The following is a 23,212-nucleotide window of genomic DNA, read 5'->3' as shown; positions in this document are numbered from 1 at the left end:
CCAGGTAAATAAGTGTTTTATGTTCTCATTCTGACCAAGAACATTTGTGCATTGCAATAAACACTTCATCACTTTGAACTTTTTTAATCATTATTTATTTATTTATTGGAAAAAAGCTTTTCAAGCTTCAATCAGTAATAGATTATTACTTTTTTTTTTTAGCATTTAACACGGTCTACGGTACCAGTCACCTTGTAAAATTAGCTTGGCACTTCAAATAACGATTGGATCGATTATATTGTTACGGCACCAGATGGCGACAAATAGTACCCTAAGTCCTGCCCTGAGTACATCACACAAGTCTAGGGACACCTCAGAAGGACAGTCCATTGAAGGGATCTGTGATCCTTTGTACATAGATCTGATAATCCTGCCCCCCCCCCCGCTCTATAAATAGATCCGGGGTTATATTTGGAAATATGAATCAGTGGACTCGTCCACCCCCCGCCCTGAGACTCCTGGGCACCCCCCTCCAGCAATGACAGGGGGGAGGGAACCAATGACAGATCCCTGGAGCGGCCAATCACATCCGACTTCTACATAACTCGTGGAACTCCGAGCCCGCCAATAGGAGGCGTCGCTTCCTCCTCCTTGGAACGCTGCCGTCCAGCTCAGTGGGTGGAATATGCGGCCGGCCAATCAGATGGCGGCGACGTGTGCGGCGTCACCAGAGCTCAGAGCAATAACAATAACAAGCTCGGTGACAAAGCCAGCTGCGGCAGGCGGGTGAGGAGGGAGAAGAGTGCGGAGCCCGGACGGAGCGGCGGCGTCATGTCTCAGCATGGAGGACACGGTGTGCAGGAAGAGCCTCTGCAGGGTAAGAGCGCCGCTCTAGCCGGACTATAGGGGGCATTACTGATCAGCCCCCTACCCTGTGCACACCTATGGGGGCGCTCCGAGTGTCTCCAGCAAGACGTGCGACTGCTTTCCCCAGAACTGCCGTGTACATGGAGCGTCCCCGCTACACCCGAGTCCGCACTGACACACACCCGAGTCCGCACTGACACACACACACACACACACACCCGAGTCCGCACTAACACACACACACACACACACACCCGAGTCCGCACTGACACACACACACACACACACACACCCGAGTCCGCACTGACACACACACACACACACACACACCCGAGTCCGCACTGACACACACACACACACACACACACCCGAGTCCGCACTGACACACACACACACACACACACACACCCGAGTCCGCACTGACACACACACACACCTGAGTCCGCACTGACACACACACACACCCGAGTCCGCACTGACACACACACACACACACACCCGAGTCCGCACTGACACACACACACACACACCCGAGTCCGCACTGACACACACACACACACACACCCGAGTCCGCACTGACACACACACACACACACACCCGAGTCCGCACTGACACACACACACACACACCCGAGTCCGCACTGACACACACACACACACACCCGAGTCCGCGTCCGCACTGACACACACACACCTGAGTCCGCACTGACATACACACACACACACCCGAGTCCGCACTGACACACACACACACACCCGAGTCCGCACTGACACACACACACACACACCCGAGTCCGCACTGACACGCACACACGCACCCGAGTCCGCACTGACACGCACACACGCACCCGAGTCCGCACTGACACGCACACACGCACCCGAGTCCGCACTGACACGCACACACGCACCCGAGTCCGCACTGACACACACACACACACCCGAGTCCACACTAACACACACACACACCCGAGTCCACACTAACACACACACACACACACACACACCCGAGTCCGCACTGACACACACACACACCCGAGTCCGCACTGACACACACACACACCCGAGTCCGCACTGACACACACACACACACACACCCGAGTCCGCACTGACACACACACACACACACACCCGAGTCCGCACTGACACACACACACACACACACACCCGAGTCCGCACTGACACACACACACCTGAGTCCGCACTGACATACACACACACACACCCGAGTCCGCACTGACACACACACACACACACCCGAGTCCGCACTGACACACACACACACACACCCGAGTCCGCACTGACACGCACACACGCACCCGAGTCCGCACTGACACGCACACACGCACCCGAGTCCGCACTGACACGCACACACGCACCCGAGTCCGCACTGACACACACACACACCCGAGTCCGCACTGACACACACACACACACACACACACGCACCCGAGTCCGCGCTGACACACACACACACACACGCACCCGAGTCCGCACTGACACACACACACACACCCGAGTCCGCACTGACACACACACACACCCGAGTCCGCACTGACACACACACACACCCGAGTCCGCACTGACACACACACACCCGAGTCCGCACTGACACACACACACCCGAGTCCGCACTGACCCACACACACACACCCGAGTCCGCACTGACACACACACACACACCCGAGTCCGCAATGACACACACACACACACACCCGAGTCCGCACTGACACACACACACACACACCCGAGTCCGCACTGACACACACACACACACACCCGAGTCCGCACTGACACACACACACACACCCGAGTCCGCACTGACACACACACACACCCGAGTCCGCACTGACACACACACACACACACCCGAGTCCGCACTGACACACACACACACACCCGAGTCCGCACTGACACACACACACACACCCGAGTCCGCACTGACACACACACACACACACACACCCGAGTCCTCACTGACACACACACACACCCGAGTCCGCACTGACACACACACACACACACCCGAGTCCGCACTGACACACACACGCACCCGAGTCCGCGCTGACACGCACACACGCACCCGAGTCCGCGCTGACACGCACCCGAGTCCGCGCTGACACGCACACACGCACCCGAGTCCGCGCTGACACGCACCCGAGTCCGCGCTGACACGCACACACGCACCCGAGTCCGCGCTGACACGCACACACGCACCCGAGTCCGCGCTGACACGCACACACGCACCCGAGTCCGCACTGACACGCACCCGAGTCCGCACTGACACGCACCCGAGTCCGCACTGACACGCACCCGAGTCCGCACTGACACGCACACACGCACCCGAGTCCGCACTGACACGCACACACGCACCCGAGTCCGCACTGACACGCACACACGCACCCGAGTCCGCACTGACACGCACACACGCACCCGAGTCCGCACTGACACACACACACGCACCCGAGTCCGCACTGACACACACACACACCCGAGTCCGCACTGACACACACACACACCCGAGTCCGCACTGACACACACACACACACGCACCCGAGTCCGCGCTGACACGCACACACGCACCCGAGTCCGCGCTGACACGCACACACGCACCCGAGTCCGCGCTGACACGCACACACGCACCCGAGTCCGCGCTGACACGCACACACGCACCCGAGTCCGCACTGACACGCACACACGCACCCGAGTCCGCACTGACACACACACACGCACCCGAGTCCGCACTGGCGCACACACACACACACACACACCCACCCACCCCCCGAGTCCGCACTGACACACAAACACACCCCCACCCACCCACCGAGTCCGCACTGATACACACACCCGAGTCCGCACTGATACACACACCCACCCCACCCGAGTCCGCACTGATACACACACAAACACACACCCCGAGTCCGCAATGACACACACACGCACGCGCGCGCACACACACCCCCAAGTCTGCACTGACACACACACACACCCCCAAGTCTGCACTGACACACACACACCCCCAAGTCTGCACTGACACACACACACACCCCCAAGTCTGCACTGACACACACACACACACACACACACACACACACACCCCCCCAAGTCTGCGCTGACACACACACACACCCCCAAGTCCGCACTGACACACACACACACACACACACACACACCCGAGTCCGCACTGATACTGACACACACACACACACCCCCCCGAGTCCGCACTGACACACGCACGCACACACCCCCAAGTCCGCACTGACACACACACGCGCGCACACACACACACACACACACACACACCCGAGTAATTGGGGACACGGGTGTGACACACACACCCGTGACGTCACTACCCGTGTCCCCAATTACTGTACAGCACCGGGGTCCTGACTACATAACACCTCCCATCCCACCACCAAATGTGTGTTTCCGTCTACTACATGGGGGAAAATATACCGCCTGTATTATTAGATGATGTTTACACTTTATACTTTTATATATCTATACCTCCTTCTATACTTTATATACCTATACCTCCTTCTATATTCTATATCTCTTTCTATACTTCATATATACACCTATACCACCTTCTATATGTTATATCTATACCACCACATTTAGGTCTATACCGCCATCTATACTTTTATAACCATACCTCCTTCTATATGCAACACACATTATTGTGCAAATAAATTGGCATGAAGCATGTCTGTTAATGCAGTGTACCAGGATGCCAGGCCCTTTGATTGGCAGTGTTTATTCCCAGAGCGGTCTCTGGAAAGCAGTGACAGGGGACAACTTGGTACAGATGACCCCCCCAGTACATCATTGTTGGCCTTTGCACTGTTGTGTGTGTCAATACATCCAGTGATAGGTCAGCGTTTCTCTGTGTGACACAATCCCATAGGTCACAGGGTCACTGTTGTCTAATATGAGCCTATAATAACAATATAATAAGAGGCTGGAGCTGAATAGTCATTTGTTGTGTACAGAGTGTGAACTGCGGGTTTATTTTCACAAGCATATTGACTATCGGCTTATCACATACAAAGGAAACACTCCACTATATGCCTAAAGGTACATGTCACACAAATACAAAACTGTTGTCTTATAACTGACTGCGGCCGGCAGAGCCGATCTGCTGAGTACTTCTGATTTTTCATTCTGCCAATCGTCTTTCGCACCACAATGTGTGTGTTTTTTTTTTTTTTTTAATACCCTGTAGCTACCGATATATTATTTTGGTGCTATTTATTCACCACTGGGTTTTACATTTTGTGCGATTATAAGTGGGGGGGGGGGAAAGTGAATTTTTATTTTTTTGAAAAAAAAAAAAAATTATAAAAAATATATTTTCTACTTTGTGTTTTTAAAAGAAATCCAATAAAATCAAATTTCATCATAAGTTTAGGCTAGAATGTATTCTGCTACCTGTCTTTGGTAAAAAAAATCCTGATAAGTGTATGATGTGTGATTTGTGTGATCAGTGGGACAGATGTGTGCGGGGGGGGGGAATCGGTGGGTGAGATGTGTGTGTGTGTGTGTGTGGGGGGGGGGTCGGTGTGTGTGTGTGTGGGGGGGGGGGTCGCGTGTGTGTGTGTGTGTGTGTGTGTGTGTGTGTGTGTGTGTGTGTGTGTGGGGGGGGGGGGGGGATCGGTGGGTGAGGTGTGTGTGTGTGTTTGAAGGGGCGGGGGTGGAAATCGGGGTGTGTGTGTGTGTGTGTGTGTGTGTGTGTGTGTGTGGGGGGGGGGATCGGTAGGACAGATGTGTGTGCGGGGGGATAGGTGGGTGAGATGGGTGTGTGTGTGGGGGGGGGGGGGGGGGGATCAGTGGGACAGATTTTAATGGGACAGGTGTTTTTTTTTTTTTTTTACTGTGTGGGACACTAGGCTGGTGATCGGTGTAAAAAACAAAAACAAAAAAAAAACAGCTCATACACTCCTCACCGGCCGGCTGCAGAGATTTGCTCTCCTTCTCCTCAATAACAAGCTCCGTGTGAGGAGAAGGAGAGCCGATCGCCTAGCAACCCTCTCTCTAGTTACATCACATGATGGCTGTGATTGGACACAGCCATCATGTTATCAGGAGGGCCAATCATGGGAAGTGCTCTGTGCTGGACAGCTTCCTGTTCATTCACAAACTGAAGCATAGTAAATACCGTTTACTATGCTTCAGTTATGCAGACAGTGAGCGAGTGTGTTCACTGCGTTTATTTGAAAAGGTAGGTGCTGGTAAATGACAGAGCCCCTTCCCCCACTCTCCATCCTGAAACATCCCCCACAGCAGCTAGGAGGAGGGAAGCCAGCAGCACTGAGGATTGGATGGGGGGGGGGCGGCAACATGGAGGAAGCCCAGGCAGTAGTGGGGATGTGCACCCCTATGATACCGGTACTTCCATCAATACCCGCATGTGTATAGGCATATGACCCTGAACACACTGCATTTAGGGCCCATTCACACAGGAAACCTATATTCTGTGCACGTTTCTTGCACTACACTTGCGATCTGCAGTGGGTGTCAGTGCTAACTTAATGACCCCCCCGAATGCAGGTCACAAATGTAGTGCGTTTGCTTGCACCAGATCACATGGTACAGTAGTGTGACGGGACTAACTTTTGGCCGGGGGCTTGTGGAACCCAGCTTACCTATAGAGGTTGGGAAACTCCTTGTCCGGCCCCTCCTATGTGTAAGTCACCCTGTGTCTGTCTATATTAGGGGCACAGGGTGACCGAGAACCCCAGTCAGGTCTGCATTAACCAGACTCGCCGAACAACCACACCGGACTCAGCATTTCGTGTCACCCCTGTTATCCAGGGTTTTACATGTGTGGTTTGTGTTGAAAGAATTAAGGGGGCTCTTTCACTTGGGACAGTAATATTTCTGAGCAATATCCCTCAAGAAATAAATCCCACCTTTTGTCTCAGACCATTACTAGATAGTTTGATGCAGGGTGGGGGTTGTTATGTGTTTAAGTGCCTGTATCCCATTGTTCTATTGTTTCTGTCTGCCTTGGGAGCAAAGTATTATGGGATGTGTATGTGGATTAGCTGTAAGTGGGGGGGGGGGGGGGTTCTCCAGCAGCCCCTCCTAATGACGGTCTACTGTTGGAACGTTGAATACACCTGTGTGTCATGTTAATGGAGGAGGTAAAGTTTACCCTGTCCTGTGTCATTATGGAAAGAGGGGGGGGGGGGATTGTACCCTGAGTGTATATCTTTGTGCCTGTGTTTGAATAAACAGTCTTATGTTTTCCACCCTACACTGATGCCTTGACAAGTGAATGGGCTAAGGGGTCTTGGAACATGCTTTTTTGTTAAAATGATTGGCCAAACAATGAGATGCTAGCAAAAATGGGGAAATTGATTTGCCTATTTCTCATTCAGCCCGCATGAGAAAATAATCAAACCGTGTATAGCGGCCCTGAAGGTATATTGAGGGGACTTTTCCCAAGATTAGTAGATTGCATTGTTGCCTGGTTAGTATTTGAAGCTCATTGATCTTCGTTGTTCATGTTAATCTTATGTATTTAGAGAAAATTCCAAGTGTCAGCGGTATTTATAACAGTTTGATGCAGATCTCAAATTTTGTGTGACGTAAATTCCGATGGAAAATGTCTGATGGAGCCTACACACAGTCGGAATTTCCGACAAAAAGCTCCCGTTTTTGTAGTTGCTGACTTAAAAAAAAAAACGGCCGGAACACATGAAACATGTCATGGCTTGTTTGTGAGAGCAGGACCGCTTTCAAGGAACTTTCCTATATTCACTTACTTTGTACCCAAGCAGGGTGGATAAAAATCAAGGGGATATAGATGGATGGATATATAGATGGATGGATATATAGATGGATGGATATATAGATGGATGGATATATAGATGGATGAATATATAGATGGATATAGATAGATGTAGATGGATGGATGGAGAGAGATGGATATAGATAGATGTAGATGGATGGATGGAGAGAGATGGATAGATGGAGAGAGATGGATAGATGGAGAGAGATGGATAGATGGAGAGAGATGGATAGATGTGGAGAGGGAGAGGGAGAGGGATGGAGAGAGATGTAGATAGATGTAGATAGAGAGAGAGAGATGTAGATAGAGAGAGAGATGTAGATAGAGAGAGAGAGATGGAGATAGAGAGAGAGAGATGGAGATAGAGAGAGAGAGAGATGGAGATAGAGAGAGAGAGAGATGGAGATAGAGAGAGAGAGAGATGGAGATAGAGAGAGAGAGAGATGGAGATAGAGAGAGAGAGATGTAGATAGAGAGAGAGAGATGTAGATAGAGAGAGAGAGATGTAGATAGAGAGAGAGAGATGGAGATAGAGAGAGAGAGATGGAGATAGAGAGAGAGAGAGATGTAGATAGAGAGAGAGAGATGGAGAGAGAGAGAGAGATGTAGATAGATGGAGAGAGAGAGAGAGATGGAGATAGAGAGAGAGAGATGGAGATAGAGAGAGAGAGAGATGGAGATAGAGAGAGAGAGAGATGGAGATAGAGAGAGAGAGATGTAGATAGAGAGAGAGAGATGTAGATAGAGAGAGAGAGATGTAGATAGAGAGAGAGAGATGTAGATAGAGAGAGAGATGTAGATAGAGAGAGAGAGATGGAGATAGAGAGAGAGAGATGTAGATAGAGAGAGAGAGATGTAGATAGAGAGAGAGAGATGTAGATAGAGAGAGAGATGTAGATAGAGAGAGAGAGATGGAGATAGAGAGAGAGAGAGATGTAGATAGAGAGAGAGAGATGGAGAGAGAGAGATGGAGAGAGAGAGAGAGATGTAGATAGATGGAGAGAGAGAGAGAGATGTAGATAGATAGAGAGAGAGAGAGATGTAGATAGATAGAGAGAGAGAGATGTAGATAGATAGATAGAGAGAGAGAGATGTAGATAGATAGATAGAGAGAGAGAGATGTAGAGAGAGAGAGAGAGAGATGTAGAGAGAGAGAGAGAGATGTAGAGAGAGAGAGAGAGATGTAGAGAGAGAGAGAGAGAGATGTAGAGAGAGAGAGAGAGAGATGTAGAGAGAGATGTAGAGATGTAGAGAGAGAGAGATGTAGAGAGAGAGAGATGTAGAGAGAGAGAGATGTAGAGAGAGAGAGATGTAGAGAGAGAGAGATGTAGAGAGAGAGAGAGAGAGAGAGAGAGAGAGAGAGAGAGAGAGAGAGATGTAGAGAGAGAGAGAGAGAGAGAGAGAGAGAGAGAGAGAGAGAGAGAGAGAGAGAGAGATGTAGATAGATGGATAGATATAGATTTTTATTTTTATTTTCAAATCTGATTTTGTTTATCAAATTTATTTTAATAAAATGCTTTTTAAAAATCTATCTAAAGACAGTTTTCTATTTAAGATACATTAATTTCGTTTATTCAGCATGAAATGGAACTTAATTATGTCGCACGAGGCTGTATGTTATGCAATATTTACATTTTTGGTAAATTCATTCAATGAATCCAAGCTCTGCAAGCTGAGATCACATGCACTGCATTGATGTGTTCACACAATTGCACAGTAACCATGAGATAAAACAAAGTTCAGAAATATTCCATTATCCCATTGTTTTGCGAGTCGATGTGCACTACAAACTGTATGATTGAATCGGTTCTGTTTTTTACTAACCTGACAGCTTCTTATTATAAACAAGAAATCTTCATTTTGTCTGCAAATATTAATGATTCTAACTACCAGCAAGAATGAGTTCTTACATTTAAAGATCACCTGTCATTTCAGATCCATCATGGCAGCGCCTGTTAGCGGGCACCCACTCACCTGCTGCCGTCTCGTCTCTCACCTTGTTGGGTCACCGCCACATCACCAGCCGTCCCATTAAAGCGAATGGGACTGTCGGTGAGTCAACAGCTGGTCAGAGGAGGAGACGCTGCGGGACAGAGATGACAGGTGCTCTTTAAAAATTATGATTTATATCAAGCCTTTTTACTAGTAATTTAAATCAAATCTATCCTGTATCCAAGTTATTATTCTAATTTTTTTGTTTCAAATGACAACAATGTATTCTAAGGTTCGGTTCACACCGTGGCGATCTGTCAGACAAATTAGCTGCCTGACAAGTCGCGCTCCATTCAGTGCAATGGAACCGTTCTAATCGGAGCGACTCAAGTTGCTGCGACTTAGAAAAAGGTTCCTGTACTACTTGGGGGGGCAACTTTGGAGCAGCTTGCATTTACTTCTATTACAGAAGTCGTTTGCAAGCCACGCTGAATTCGCGCTGTGCGGGGCGGCTTCAGAGTCGGGCAACATTGAAGCCGCCCCAGTGTGAACCGAGGCTTAGTAAATAGTCACCTTCCAGATTCATCATAGACCTCCTGTGTGTATTATGTAGATATTGTGAACTGTACTAAAAAAATAGGTTAGGTAAACGTAGTGGAGAAGGCTCCGTTCACACAGGCGATTTGAATCTCGAGCGGAATTGTCATGCAAGATGCGTTTGAGATGCCATTATTTTGTAATGGTACCCCAAACACGGTGTGATGACTTTTTTTTTTATTTTTTTTATTTTTTCGTGATGAGAGACAAACGCTACAGTTGTGCCAAAAACCGCAAAGCCAAACACTGCTGGCTCTGTGCCAAGGTTTGATACCAGAGCTTCTTTTTAGAGCAGAGGCAGGCCCATTCAAATAAATGGTGCTGTTCCAAAAACGCTCTACTAAAAAAACGCACACAAAAGCTAAAAGAGGAAAAGTGATGCTGTTGCTGCGCTACGCTCGGGTGTGAAATGGGTCCTTAGTGTGGGTTCACGTATATGCAGGTTTCCCTGCATCCAATTCGCGAGTGACTGGCTTCCAATGGCGTTGGTTCACACAGGTCCGGATTGCAGTTGCAGTCCGGATTGCAGAAGGGACCTGTGCATCTTTTGGGTCCGGCTCAGGTGCAAATTCAGGCAAAAATTCAGACCTGAACTGGTGAACGCGGACGCACTGGACCCCATGCTGTGAACTTCAGCCGCACATATGTGAACCCAGCTTTAGACTTCATCTTCCTGAGGCTCAGTTTACATAGTTACATAGTAGGTGAGGTCGAAAAAAGAAACAAGTCCATCAAGTCCAACCTATGTGTGTGATTATATGTCAGTATTACATTGTATATCCCTGTATGTTGCGGTCGCTCAGGTGCTTATCTAATAGTTTCTTGAAACTATCAATGCCCCCCACTGAGACCACCGCCTGTGGAAGGGAATTCCACATCTTTGCCGCTCTTACATTAAATAACCCTCTATTTAGTTTAAGGTTAAACCTCTTTACTTTTCATTTTAATGAGTGACCACGTGTCTTGTTAAACTCCCTTCCATGAAAGTTTTATCCCTATTGTGGGGTCACCAGTACGGTATTTATAAATTGAAATCCTATCCCCTTTCAAGCGTCTCTTCTCCAGAGAGAATAAGTTCAGTGCTCACAACCTTTCCTCATATCTAATATCCTCCAGACCCTTTATTAGCTTTGTTGCCCTTCTTTGTACTCGCTCCATTTCCAGTACATCCTTCCTGAGGACCGGTGCCCAGAACTATTCCAGGTGCGGCCGGACCAGAGTCTTGTAGAGCGGGAGAATTATTGCTTTATCTCTGGAGTTGATCCCCTTTTTAATGCCAATATTCTGTTTGCTTTGTTAGCAGCAGCTTGACATTGCATGCCATTGCTGAGCCTATCCTCTACTAGGACCCCCAGGTCCTTTTCCATCCTAGATTCCCCCAGAGGCTCTCCCCCCAGTGAGTAGATTGCATTCATATTTTTGCCATCCAAATGCATTATTTAAAATTTTTCTACATTGAACCTCATTTGCCATGTAGTTGCCCACCCCATTCATTTGTTCAGATCTTTTTGCAAGGTATCCACATCCTGCGGAGAAGTTATTGCCCTGCTTAGATTAGTATTGTCCGCAAATACAGAGATTGAGCTGTTTACCCCATCCTTCAGGTCGTTTATGAACAAATTAAACAGGATTGGTCCCAGCACAGAACCCTGTGGGACCCCACTACCCACCCCTGACCATTCCGAGTACTCCCCATTTATCACCACCCCCTTGTAGCCAGTTTTCAATCCATGTACTCGCACTATGGTCCATGCCAACGGACCTTATATGCGAGCCGACTGCGTTTTGAACCGCATCTGATTCACATAACGTGAACCAGACTGGCTTTCAATGGAGCGGGTTCACATATATATAAGCCGGTTGCCGTGCAAATTAAAAAAGGACCCTGGGCATTTTTTAGTCTGGCTAAATGTAAACCGCGCCGGCCTCTGCACCAAAACCAAAGCCGCATATTTGCCAGCCTAAGGCAAGGTTCACACTAGTCCAGAGCTGGGCAAATGGCAGCCCCAGGACCCTAGCTGCTGAGATTCCCCACTGTACCAATCTCAGGCTCTCTCCTTCCAGTCTCAGGGCTTTTCAGAGGGCATTTGACAGGCGGTATATCGCCTCCTCACCACCCAATTTTACCCTATAATGTTGCAGCCCCAATAAACACAATGGGCAAGTTTGATAAGCGGTGCTGCATGTTATTTTACAGTGTGGGTGGTAAAACTGTGGCTCAGCTGCCCGTTTTTTAAAGGATAAGTACACCTTTTAAGAAAAAATAATAAATACACTTTTTTTTTTGCAGCAAAAAAATGTGTATTTACTATTTTTTTCCTGCGGGAGCCTGGAAAACATTACACCCATAATGTAGCTCAGGAGGGCAATGTTGGGCTTCTGCAGACAAGCCCTGCAGCTTTCAGCTTGTACCTCCAACAGGGGCTAATTGTTTATGAGCTTCAGGGCTTGCGAATGAACTACTAGAGCGCCTACCAGCGACCTGACAGTCCATTCAGAATTTCAAGCCATCAGCTGCGGTGGATGACAGTAGTTGTAGTCTATCTATTCCACAGTTTTTGAATTGTGACAGCAGATGCAGGGAGAAGATCCCCCCCCACCCGCTGTCACATTGAGAGGGCGAGAGGCTGCAGGATCTGGAACCTGCTACCCTAAATACAGGTGGAACATGTAACATTTTCCAAAAGGTGATCTTATCCTTTAACACCCCCAACCGCCCATCTGAAAAAGCCTGTCTTCATGAGCAGTTGTACCTATTATTCCCAGTGCCAGTTGTTTGATTTCTATATGATTACGTACTTATGGACCTTCTCAGGTTCAAAATTAATATTGACCAGAATTAAAGCGGAGCTCCACCCAAAAGGGAAGTTCTGCTCGCCCCCCCACCTCACCGCTCTACTGACACATTTTGCACTTTTTGGGGGGGGAGTGGTTACCTGGATTTGACAGGTACCCACTCCCTCTTTTGTATCAGATCTGAGCAGGAAGTTCGGCCTCCCTTCCTTCCTCCCAAAGCCGATTGAGCAATCAGTTAGGGTGAGGATATCGCTGGATCCCTGGACGGGTGAGTGTCCTTATATTCAAAGTTGGCAGCTAAAGTATTTGTAGCTGCTCACTTCAAATTTTTTGGGGGGGGGAGCCTGGGGCTCTTCTTTAGGTTTGGCCCTCCACAACAGTTCTAGGTTTTTTGTATGGCCCGATGTGAAAATGAATTGCTCAGGCTCTGGAAAATGATCAGCGGAGCACTTTTCAGAGTGCGCCACTGTCAGCGTTCAGGTGATCCTACCACCTATTGAATGTCTGGGGGGCGTTCGGCTATCAGGTGATACTATAATTTCCTCTTGAATGGGCAAAGTGACCTTGTCTCTTGAAGTGCACACCACCCCATTTGACGCTGCTTATTCCTGCAAATATAGCTCACCTCTGAAACAAAAAAGAATGCAGTCCTAGGTTCGCACTGGATGCAGTGCGATTTTTCATGTGGTTTGTAATGTCAATTTGCAGTGGGATTTGTGCTTGGCAGCTGCGATTGTAATGCGATTTTTTTTTTTTTTTTTTTTTAATAGTCTATGGAGCTTAAAATTGCACCGCACCAAACATGCATAGGACCCCCTTTTTATTTTTTTAACCACATCAGAATTGCACCGCATAGATGTGGCCTTCTTGGAAAACAATGTTGCATGCAAATCTATGCATCAGTATGAACCAGGACTTAAACTGACTTTGAGGGAATGTTGCTTGAATACGTTGCAACTTTGCAGGTTTGTGCGCTGTGATTACAGGGGGCTTCTAATGTTTCCAAGCTCCAGGCACACAGCAACCACAGGTGTCCAGGATCAGAGTCCTTCCCGTCCTCACCATGCATATGGATTGCTCAGCCTCCTTTTCTGCTGGGTAGCCTTGCTGTAGAAACATCAGGAAAGGATGACCCTGTCTCTTCTTTCTAACAATGAAAAGGTGCTGAGTTGCTTAGCAACTGATGTCCTCATCCCATAATAATTTTACTGCGAGCAATTCCTATTTTCAAAAGCAGACAAGCATAAGATCAGACGATTAAACAGAAGAGAAAACAGCGCCAATCTAAGTGCAGTATTGTTGAATTCAAAGACATTTAATTTGTGAAGTTATGCACTCACACTCTACCAGAAAGTTTCAGGCACATCATGTATCTAGAGGACATCGCAGGGCTCTCGAGGAGAAGCGGTAACTCGTTCGGCTGTATCTCTCGTCCGGTGGCGCCGGTGGTTCCCAGCGTCGCACGGCTCGGTGTAGCAGCGTCAGGGAGGTCCGTTCGTTGTTACGTTGAGGGGCGCACTGCGATGACGTTTCGTTGTGGTGTACGTTGCACGCGTTCGGAGCATGCGTGCTCCTTCATCAGGCATCTGGGTTACCATGTTTGAAATGGTTTAAATAGGAAAGGGGGCAGTTCTAATTGGTCGTTCGAGTTCAGGTTCCACCTTATGGGGCGGAGCTGTTCCGACCAAAGCATGGTGTTGATTGCTCATGTGTTGCAGGCTGGTTGTATGTGATTATTGTGTGTGTGCCATCAATGTATGTGGATACAAGTTGGATAATGTGGGAAAGGTGTGGGAAAAAAAAAAAAAAAAAAAAAAAAAAAAAAAAAAAAGGGTGTGGGAAAAAAAAGATAAGAGTTGGAACTTTTTTATTTGTTTAATTGTTTTAAAAATTGTTAAAAAATTATGAAAGTACTTGTGAAAGGTATATAGGAATAAAATAACCATAAAAATAACAATAACAAAAAAAAAAAAAAAAAAAAAAAAAAAAAAAAAATAAATAAATAAAAAAAAAAAAAAAAATATTTTAAAAACATTTTTTTAAAAGATTTTTAAAAAATAATAAAAATAGAAGTGGGAATAAAAATGAAAATGGGGCAAAAAGTTGTTGATTAAATTGCTGAAGGTATATTTCTATGGTGGGTATTAAGACATAACATGGTGAGAGACATGTATATTGATAGGATTTGATATTGTGAAAATTTGGTACTGTAAAATACAATAAAATGGTGTTAAAATGAGACGTGGATGTTAAATAGAACATACATATATATGTGTATACATACATATACACACATATACACATATACACACATATATATACATATATATATATATATATATATACATACATGCACATACACACACACACATACATATGCACACGCACACGTACGTGTGGTGAACCCACATATAGTGGGATCAGAAAAGGCGCGTGAATACTGATTTGTGCAGGTGAAGGCGGGGGGGGGCGGGGGCGGCTAGGCAATTTTGAGTCTCATTAGAAAAATCTCATGGAAAAAATGTGATGGATAAAAATTAGACAACTGAGTTGATTTCTATGTCTATGTCTATGTTTTTTTTTTTTTTTTCCTCACTCCCCCCATCCAGGACATATATAATCCAGCAGCGCAACGCACAAAAAAAACAAATTTTCTCTTATAAGATCAGACGATGTACATGTATCAGCAATGGATAATTCTAGTACACCATCATTGCATAGATTTGTGATCTGAACATGTGTGCAAACTTTGTGGCCAACTACAAGAAATGTCTGACCTCTGATTGGCAACAAAGGTATTTCCACCAAGTCATGTTTTGCGAAGGATGGAAATCCTCATTTCACTCTTAAAAATGCAAATCAATTTATAACTTTTATGAAATGCATTTTTTTTATTCTGTCTCTTCTTGTTAAAATAAACCTACCATTAAATTATAGATTGATTATTTCTTTGTCAGTGGGCAAACGTACAAAATCAGCAGGGGATCAGATACTCCCCCCCCCCCCCCCCCCCCCTCACTGTAGGTGTGAATGAGGACTGGTCGAACCTAAATGTAGGTGCGAATGAGGACCGGTTGACCCCAAATGTAGGTGCGACTGAGGACCGGTTGACCCCAAATGTATGTGCGAATGATGCCCAAGTTAACAGTTTGCATGGGGTGAACTTACGTTTTCATATGACTGTACTTCTTCAGAATACAAAAGCAGGATCTGCTTATTACCTATACAGGCTAATACCAGGGTATTGTTTCACATTTCCATTGAAGACGGTGATGTGACGAGGGATCGGAGTCATGCTGTAGAGACATCACCCAGTGGATATGAAGAAATAACTGTACACATTGCATCATGTCTGGGTGAACGTGTTAAGGCACAAACATCCTTCCACAGAGGAACGTCTGTCTAAACAGAAAACCGTTTATTTCTGAGCTGCTTGGATCTCTTCCATTAATGTATTTTTTTTTTCCCCTCAACTTTTTAAGAGCTGTTTTGGTTACCAAATTATAAGGAATTAGTTGCCCAGTATAAGGAATGGTCAGCTGCATTACATTACATTTTTATTCTTGGATTCAGATATACATCAACCCCTTCACACCCAGCCTCTACGTCACTTTTACCAGGTCTTTAAGCCTCGGGGGGTGGGAAGGCTTGCATGACCATTATGATTGGCTGTCAGTGGTCATGTGATCAGGAGCCGATTCCCGATCATTGCGTCAATACAAAATGAATGGGTGCAAATCGCACTGAAAAGAATCTCATGCGATTCCTGTCCGAAATCCCATGCAATTTTCCCCACCGCTCGTGTGTATGTGTGTAAAGGGATTAAAGCACCATCTAGAGGGCAGTTTAAAAAAAAAAATGTTAGAACTCGCAGTAAACGTGTGGCCACATGCAAAATGATCGACCATAGGTCCGCCGAGGCCGCTGGAGGTGCTCACAGGGCTGGAGCAGAGGTAGAGGCGATGGCAATACTCATACTCCAGAGAAACAGGATACTTTTTAATACAAGTAGATGGTATAACAGGCACCTATCCGGAGTATGAAATGTGGGGGTGACATATTCTTTTAACTTCTCCTGCCTGCCTAAGTTCACACTTAACAAAAAAAAAAAAACGCGCCGCACGGAACCAAAGCGATTTCTTGTGCAGGAAAAAGGCGATTTCTGATGAATCTGGGTGACATCAAGAATGTGCTTCTTCTTTAAATGTTGTTAGTTATTGAAGTGTTACTGTACAGCACTTGTAGGCATTTTTTGGTAAATATACAGTGTGTGCTCATAAGTTTACATACCCTGGCAGAATTTATAATTTTTCTGAGAATTTATCATTTTTCAGAGAATATGAATAACACAAACTTTTTTCACTCATGGTTGGTGTTTGGTTGAAGCCATTTATTATCAATCATTTTACTTTAACCACTTGCCGACCGCCGCACGACGATGTACGTCGACAGAATGGCACGGGCAGGCATAAGGGCTTACATGTACGTCCTTGCTGCCCGCGGGTCGGGGGCCCGATCGGGCCCCGCCCGGTGCCTGCGGCGGTCGGTATTCGTCGGGAGCGATCCCGGACGAGGGGACGGCCATTCATTCATGGCCACCCCCTCGCGATCGCTCCCGACGAATGAAAATGTCCCGTGACATCACTTCCTCTCCTGTAATGTAAACACAGGAGAGGAAGTGATGTATTCTCTCCTCCGTGTCGGTATTTTTCGTTCCGGCACCGAGGAGAGAGCATCGGTGAGTTGCACAAGCACTACACTACACAGTAGAACATGCCAGGCACACTCACACCCCCCCTTTACCCCCCGATCACCCCCCAATTACCCTGCCCCCCCAGTCACAGTGACACCAATTGCTTTTTTTTTTTTTTTGCATTGGTGTCATTTGTGACTGTAGTAACTGTTAGGGCAGTTAGGGTTAGCCCCCTTAGGTTCTAATGTGCCCCCCAAACCCCCCCAATAAAGGTTTAACCCCGTGATCACCCCCCCTCGCCAGTGTCACTATGGCTGGGTTCACATTGCAGCGGTTTATGAGAACGAATGTGATTCGCACCGCACTGCAGTGCAAATCACATCCGATCTCTGTGCGATTCGAGTTCAGCCATACAGATAGTATGGCTGAATTCATGTCGCACCCGCGCCAAATTCGCACGGGACCCTTTTTTTGGCCCGCAGCAGAATCGGATCGCATGGGTGTTCACACCATGCGATCCGAGTTTGCAGATCGCACTGCGATATGCGAACTGATCTGGGGGTGTCATTAACATTTCACTGACACTCCCAGCAGTTCGCATAGGGCAGTGTGAACTGCCGCCAGGAGGCATGCGATGCGGGAACCCGCCGCGGATTCATGGCGTTCCCGCATCGCTCCAGTGTGAACCCAGCCTAATAAGCGCTCATTTTTCTGATCGCTGTATTAGTGTCACAGGTGACGCTAGTTAGGCAGGTAGGTATTTAGGTTCGCCGCAGCTTTTTATAGCGCCAGGGAACCCCCATATACTACCACATAAAGCCCCCTGATTGCCCCCTAGTTAACCCTTTCACCAGTGATCACCATATAACCTGTTACAGGTGACGCTGGTTGGTTAGTTATTTTTTTATAGTTTCAGGGCACCCGCCATTTATTACCTAATAAAGGTTTAACCCCTGATCACCCGGCGGGTGTCATTTGTGACTGTAATAACTGTTAGGGCAGTTAGGGTTAGCCCCCTTAGTTCTAAGGTACCCCCTAACCCCCCAATAAAGGTTTAACCCCGTGATCATCCCCCGTCGCCAGTGTCACTAAGGCTGGGTTCACATTGCAGCGGTTTATGAGAACGGATGTGATTCGCACCGCACTGCAGTGCAAATCACATCCGATCTCTGTGCGATTCGAGTTCAGCCATACAGCTAGTATGGCTGAATTCGTGTCGCACCCGCCGCAAACTCGCACGGGACCCTTTTTTTGGTCCGCAGCAGAATCTGATCGCATGGGTGTTCACACCATGCGATCCGAGTTTGCAGATCGCACTGCGATATGCAAACTGATCTGGGGGTGTCATTAACATTTCACTGACACTCTCAGCAGTTCGCATAGGGCAGTGTGAACTGCCGCCGGGAGGCATGTGATGCGGGAACCCGCCGCGCATTCGTGGCGTTCCCACATCGCTCCAGTGTGAACCCAGCTAATAAGCGATCGTTTTTCTGATCACTGTATTAGTGTCACAGGTGACGCTAGTTAGGCAGGTAGGTATTTAGGTTCGCCGCAGCTTTTTATAGCGCCAGGGACCCCCATATACTACCGCATAAAGCCCCCCTGATTGCCCCCTAGTTAACCCTTTCACCAGTGATCACCATATAACTGTTACAGGTGACGCTGGTTGGTTAGTTATTTTTTTATAGTTTCAGGGCACCCGCCATTTATTACCTAGTCTCACTAGTGTACCCCTAAATTTAGGGGTGTCTACTTTCCAAAATGGGTCATTTGGGGGGGTTTGTGCCATCTTGGCATTTTATGGCCTTCAAAACTGTAACGCCCTTAGAAAGCCTGAAGGCGGTGCTTGGTTTTCGGGGCCCCGTACGCGGCTAGGCTCCCAAAAAGTCCCACATATGTGGTATCCCCGTACTCAGGAGAAGCAGCAGAATTTATTTTGGGGTGTCATTTCACATATGCCCATGGCATGCGTGAGCAATATATCATTTAGTGACAACTTTGTGAAAAAATAAAAATAAAAAAAAAGTTTGTAATTTTCCCCGCAACTTGTGGCAAAATATAAAATATTCCATGGACTCAACATGCCTCTCAGCAAATAGCTTGGGGTGTCTACTTTCTAAAATGGGGTCATTTGTGGGGTTTTGTGCCATCTTGGCATTTTATGGCCTTCAAAACTGTAATAGGTAGTGAGGAGTGAAGTCAAATATTTACGCCCTTAGAAAACCTGAAGGCGGTTCTTGGTTTGTCGGGGCCCGTACGCGGCTAGACTCCCAAAAAGTCCCACATATGTGGTATCCCCGTACTCAGGAGAAGCAGCAGAATTTATTTTGGGGTGTCATTTCCACATATGCCCATAGCATGTGTGAGCAATATATCATTTAGTGACAACTTTGTGAAAAAATAAATAAAAAATTAAAGTTTGTAATTTTCCCGCAACTTGTGGCAAAATATAAAATATTCCATGGGACTCAAAATGCCTCTCAGCAAATAGCTTGGGGTGTCTACTTTCTAAAATGGGGTCATTTGTGGGGGTTTTGTGCCATCTTGGCATTTTATGGCCTTCAAAACTGTAATAGGTAGTGAGAAGTGAAATCAAAATTTACGCCCTTAGAAAGCCTGAAGGCGGTGCTTGGTTTTCGGGGCCCCCGTACGCGGCTAGGCTCCCAAAAAGTCCCACATATGTGGTATCCCGTACTCAGGAGAAGCAGCAGAATTTATTTTGGGGTGTCATTTCACATATGCCCATAGCATGTGTGAGCAATATATCATTTAGTGACAACTTTGTGTAAAAAAAAAAAAAAAAATTATTTTTGTCATTATTCAATCGCTTGAGGCAAAAAAATAAAATATTCAATGGGCTCAACATTGCATTATCAATTTCCTTAGGGTGTCTACTTTCCAAAATGGGGTCATTTGGGGGGGTTTTGTACTGCCCTGCCATTTTAGCACCTCAAGAAATGAGATAGGCAGTCGTAAAACTAAAAGCTGCGTAAATTCCAGAAAACGTACCTTAGTTTGTTAGATGTGACAACTTTGCGCAAACCAATAAATATACAATTATTGACTTTTTTTTACCAAAGACATGTGGCTGAATACATTTTGGCCTAAATGTATGACTAAAATTGAGTTTATTGGATTTTTCTAATAACAAAAAGTAGAAAATATCATTTTTTTTCAAAATTTGCGGTCTTTTTACGTTTATATCGCAAAAATAAAAATCGCAGAGGCAATAAAATACCATCAAAAGAAAGCTCTATTTGTGGAAGAAAAGGACGCAAATTTTGTTTGGGTACAACATTGCATGACCGCGCAATTACCAGTTAAAGCAGTGCAGTGCCAAATTGTAAAAAGACCTCTGGTCATTTACCAGCAAAATGGTCCGGTCTGAAGGTGGTTAAAAAAAAAAAAAAATCATAATCACAACAGAACCTACCCAAATTACCCCTGATCAAAAGTTTACATACCCTGGTGATTTTGACCTGATAGCCATTCAAACCCCTTTGTGTGCATGTTATTAACCACTTCCGGACCACCACCACGCCGATGTACGTCCTAACTTTGAAGAGGAATATCGTTGTTATGTCAGCAGCTAGCTGCCATAACCCCAGTATCCTCTTCTTTGGCCGGCGGTTTGGTTTTTCGATTAATAGTGGTCTCTGTGGCAGATTTGCGCGAGAGATCACCTTTTATTGACGGCGGGAGAGCCCTCCGCCACTTACTGGAGCCGTCGGTAGCGGCGGAGGTGATCAGATCCTTCTTGGTGTTGGGTATGGAGATTAGTGAGGGGGCGATGGGGGCACATGGGACATCAAAACGTCACATCCGCCCGCTCTTAAAGGGCTTTTTTTTAATATACATTTTAGTGTAAATATGAAGTGTGAAGGTCTTTTTGACCCCAGATCTCATATTTAAGAGGTCCTGTCATGCTTTTTTTTTTTTTTTCTATTACAAGTGATGTTTACATTCCTTGTAATAGGAATAAACGTGACACCATTTTTTTATTTTTATTTTTTAAGAACAGTGTAAAAATAAAAGGTAAAATAAGAAAAAAAATGCATTTTTTTTTTTTTAAAACACGCCCCGTCACGCCGAGTTCATTTGCAGAAGCGAACGCATACCTGAGTAGCGCCCACATATGAAAACTGGGTTTAAACCACATATGTGAGATATCGCCGTGATCGGTAGAGCGAGAGCAATAATTCTATCCCTAGACCTCCTCTATAATTCAAAACATGCAACCAGTAGAATTTTATTTATAATTCTTTCTTTTCTTTTTTTTTTTTTTTAAACCTCTCCCCATGGAGATTTTTAAGGGTAAAAGTTTCACTCCACGAGCGGCGCAATTTTGAAGCGCGACATGTTGGGTATCAATTTACTCGGCGTAACATTATCTTTCACAATATAAAAGAAAATTGGGATAACTTTTTAGTGTGGTCTTACACACTTTTTTGAATTGAAAAAAAAATATTTGTTCCAAAAAAGTGCTCTTGTAAGACCGCTCTGCAAATACAGTGTAACAAAGTATTGCAACAACCAACATTTTTATTCTCTAGGGTGTTAGAAAAAAAAATGTATAATGTTTGGGGGTTCTAAGTAATTTTTCTAGCAAAAACAAACAAAAAACTTTTAATACTAAAAAAAACTAAGGTAACCATCCTCAGCCTGTGATCGGTTTGCTTGTAATTGGTGTAAACTTATGAGCACAACTGTATAGAAATGTATTATAAACGAGAAATTTTTAAAATAAAAGCGCAACCAAAAGCAGCCACTGAGTAGTGAATTGGGACACACTTGTATACACCAGTGTTGTATTTGTTTCCTAGCAAGGTGCAGGACTCGGCTCAGAACGTTCAGTGACGGGATGGTGGGGGTTCCCCCTGGCTGTTTTCATGGTCGCATCCAAACAAGTAGAAGATCAAATGTCTTACTAACGATAGGACACAATGCGTCCTCTTATGATCTCTTCTGGATGGAGCTATATTTAGGTCATGTCTATTGGCTGGGCTGTTTTATAGTCAGAATTTGCAGTCCCTATAAATGAGCCGTCTGTGTTGTTTACTATGTTCTGAGTGGACCATGTAAGGGCAAGAGGAGACTTCAATCTACCTGGGGAAAACGACACTATGGGCTCCATTCACATAACCACATCACATGCGGTATTTAGGTGTTTTCCCAAATACCGCATGGGATCCTGAAAATGTCAATTCAGAATTTGCTTTGTCGTATTTACTGCATACAGCAATAACGCTCAGTAAATATCACAACGCAGGAGTGAAAGTCAATTCACAAAAGGGCAAAAAAATACATGTCGTAAATAAATAGTGGTCCCGGCGTGCAATGTTTTGGGTTTGTTTTTTTGTTTGTTTTTTTGTTTTTTGTTTTTTTAGGAACTGGCAGCTGCTAGCATTCTTAACGTGTCTAAGGCCGCGTACACACGGGCGGATTGTCTGTCCAACTTAGTCCGCTGAACAGTGTTTCAGCGGACAATCCGCTCGTGTGTGGGCTTCAGCGGACTTTTTCAGCGGACAGTCTGGACGAACAAAGTCTTACGGAATTTCCGTGAAGACAGTCCGTTTCAAACTTGGTTTTGTCCG

General features: G+C 46.1%; 1 protein-coding gene across 2 annotated transcripts in view; it reads left to right on the top strand.

The window, feature by feature from the left end:
- Positions 1 to 581: 581 nt before the first annotated feature.
- Positions 582 to 23,212, top strand: part of BNIP3 (BCL2 interacting protein 3) — a 71,622-nt gene continuing 48,991 nt past the window's right edge. Inside the window, exons 1-2 of one of the 2 annotated variants that reach the window (XM_077455549.1) lie at positions 582 to 817; positions 9,536 to 9,703. In XM_077455549.1, coding sequence (XP_077311675.1) covers positions 772 to 817; positions 9,536 to 9,703 — 214 coding nt within the window. In that variant the 5' untranslated portion in view covers positions 582 to 771. The remainder of the gene's footprint in view (positions 818 to 9,535; positions 9,704 to 23,212) is intronic. The other variant, XM_077455550.1, reaches the window with a different exon arrangement.

This window comes from Lithobates pipiens, unplaced genomic scaffold (assembly GCF_037356315.1).
Source record: "Lithobates pipiens isolate NorthernLeopardFrog02 unplaced genomic scaffold, aLitPip1_a1.2 Scaffold_25, whole genome shotgun sequence".
Taxonomy (NCBI): Eukaryota; Metazoa; Chordata; class Amphibia; order Anura; family Ranidae; genus Lithobates; species Lithobates pipiens.
This window is presented reverse-complemented; position numbering and strand designations above follow the sequence as displayed.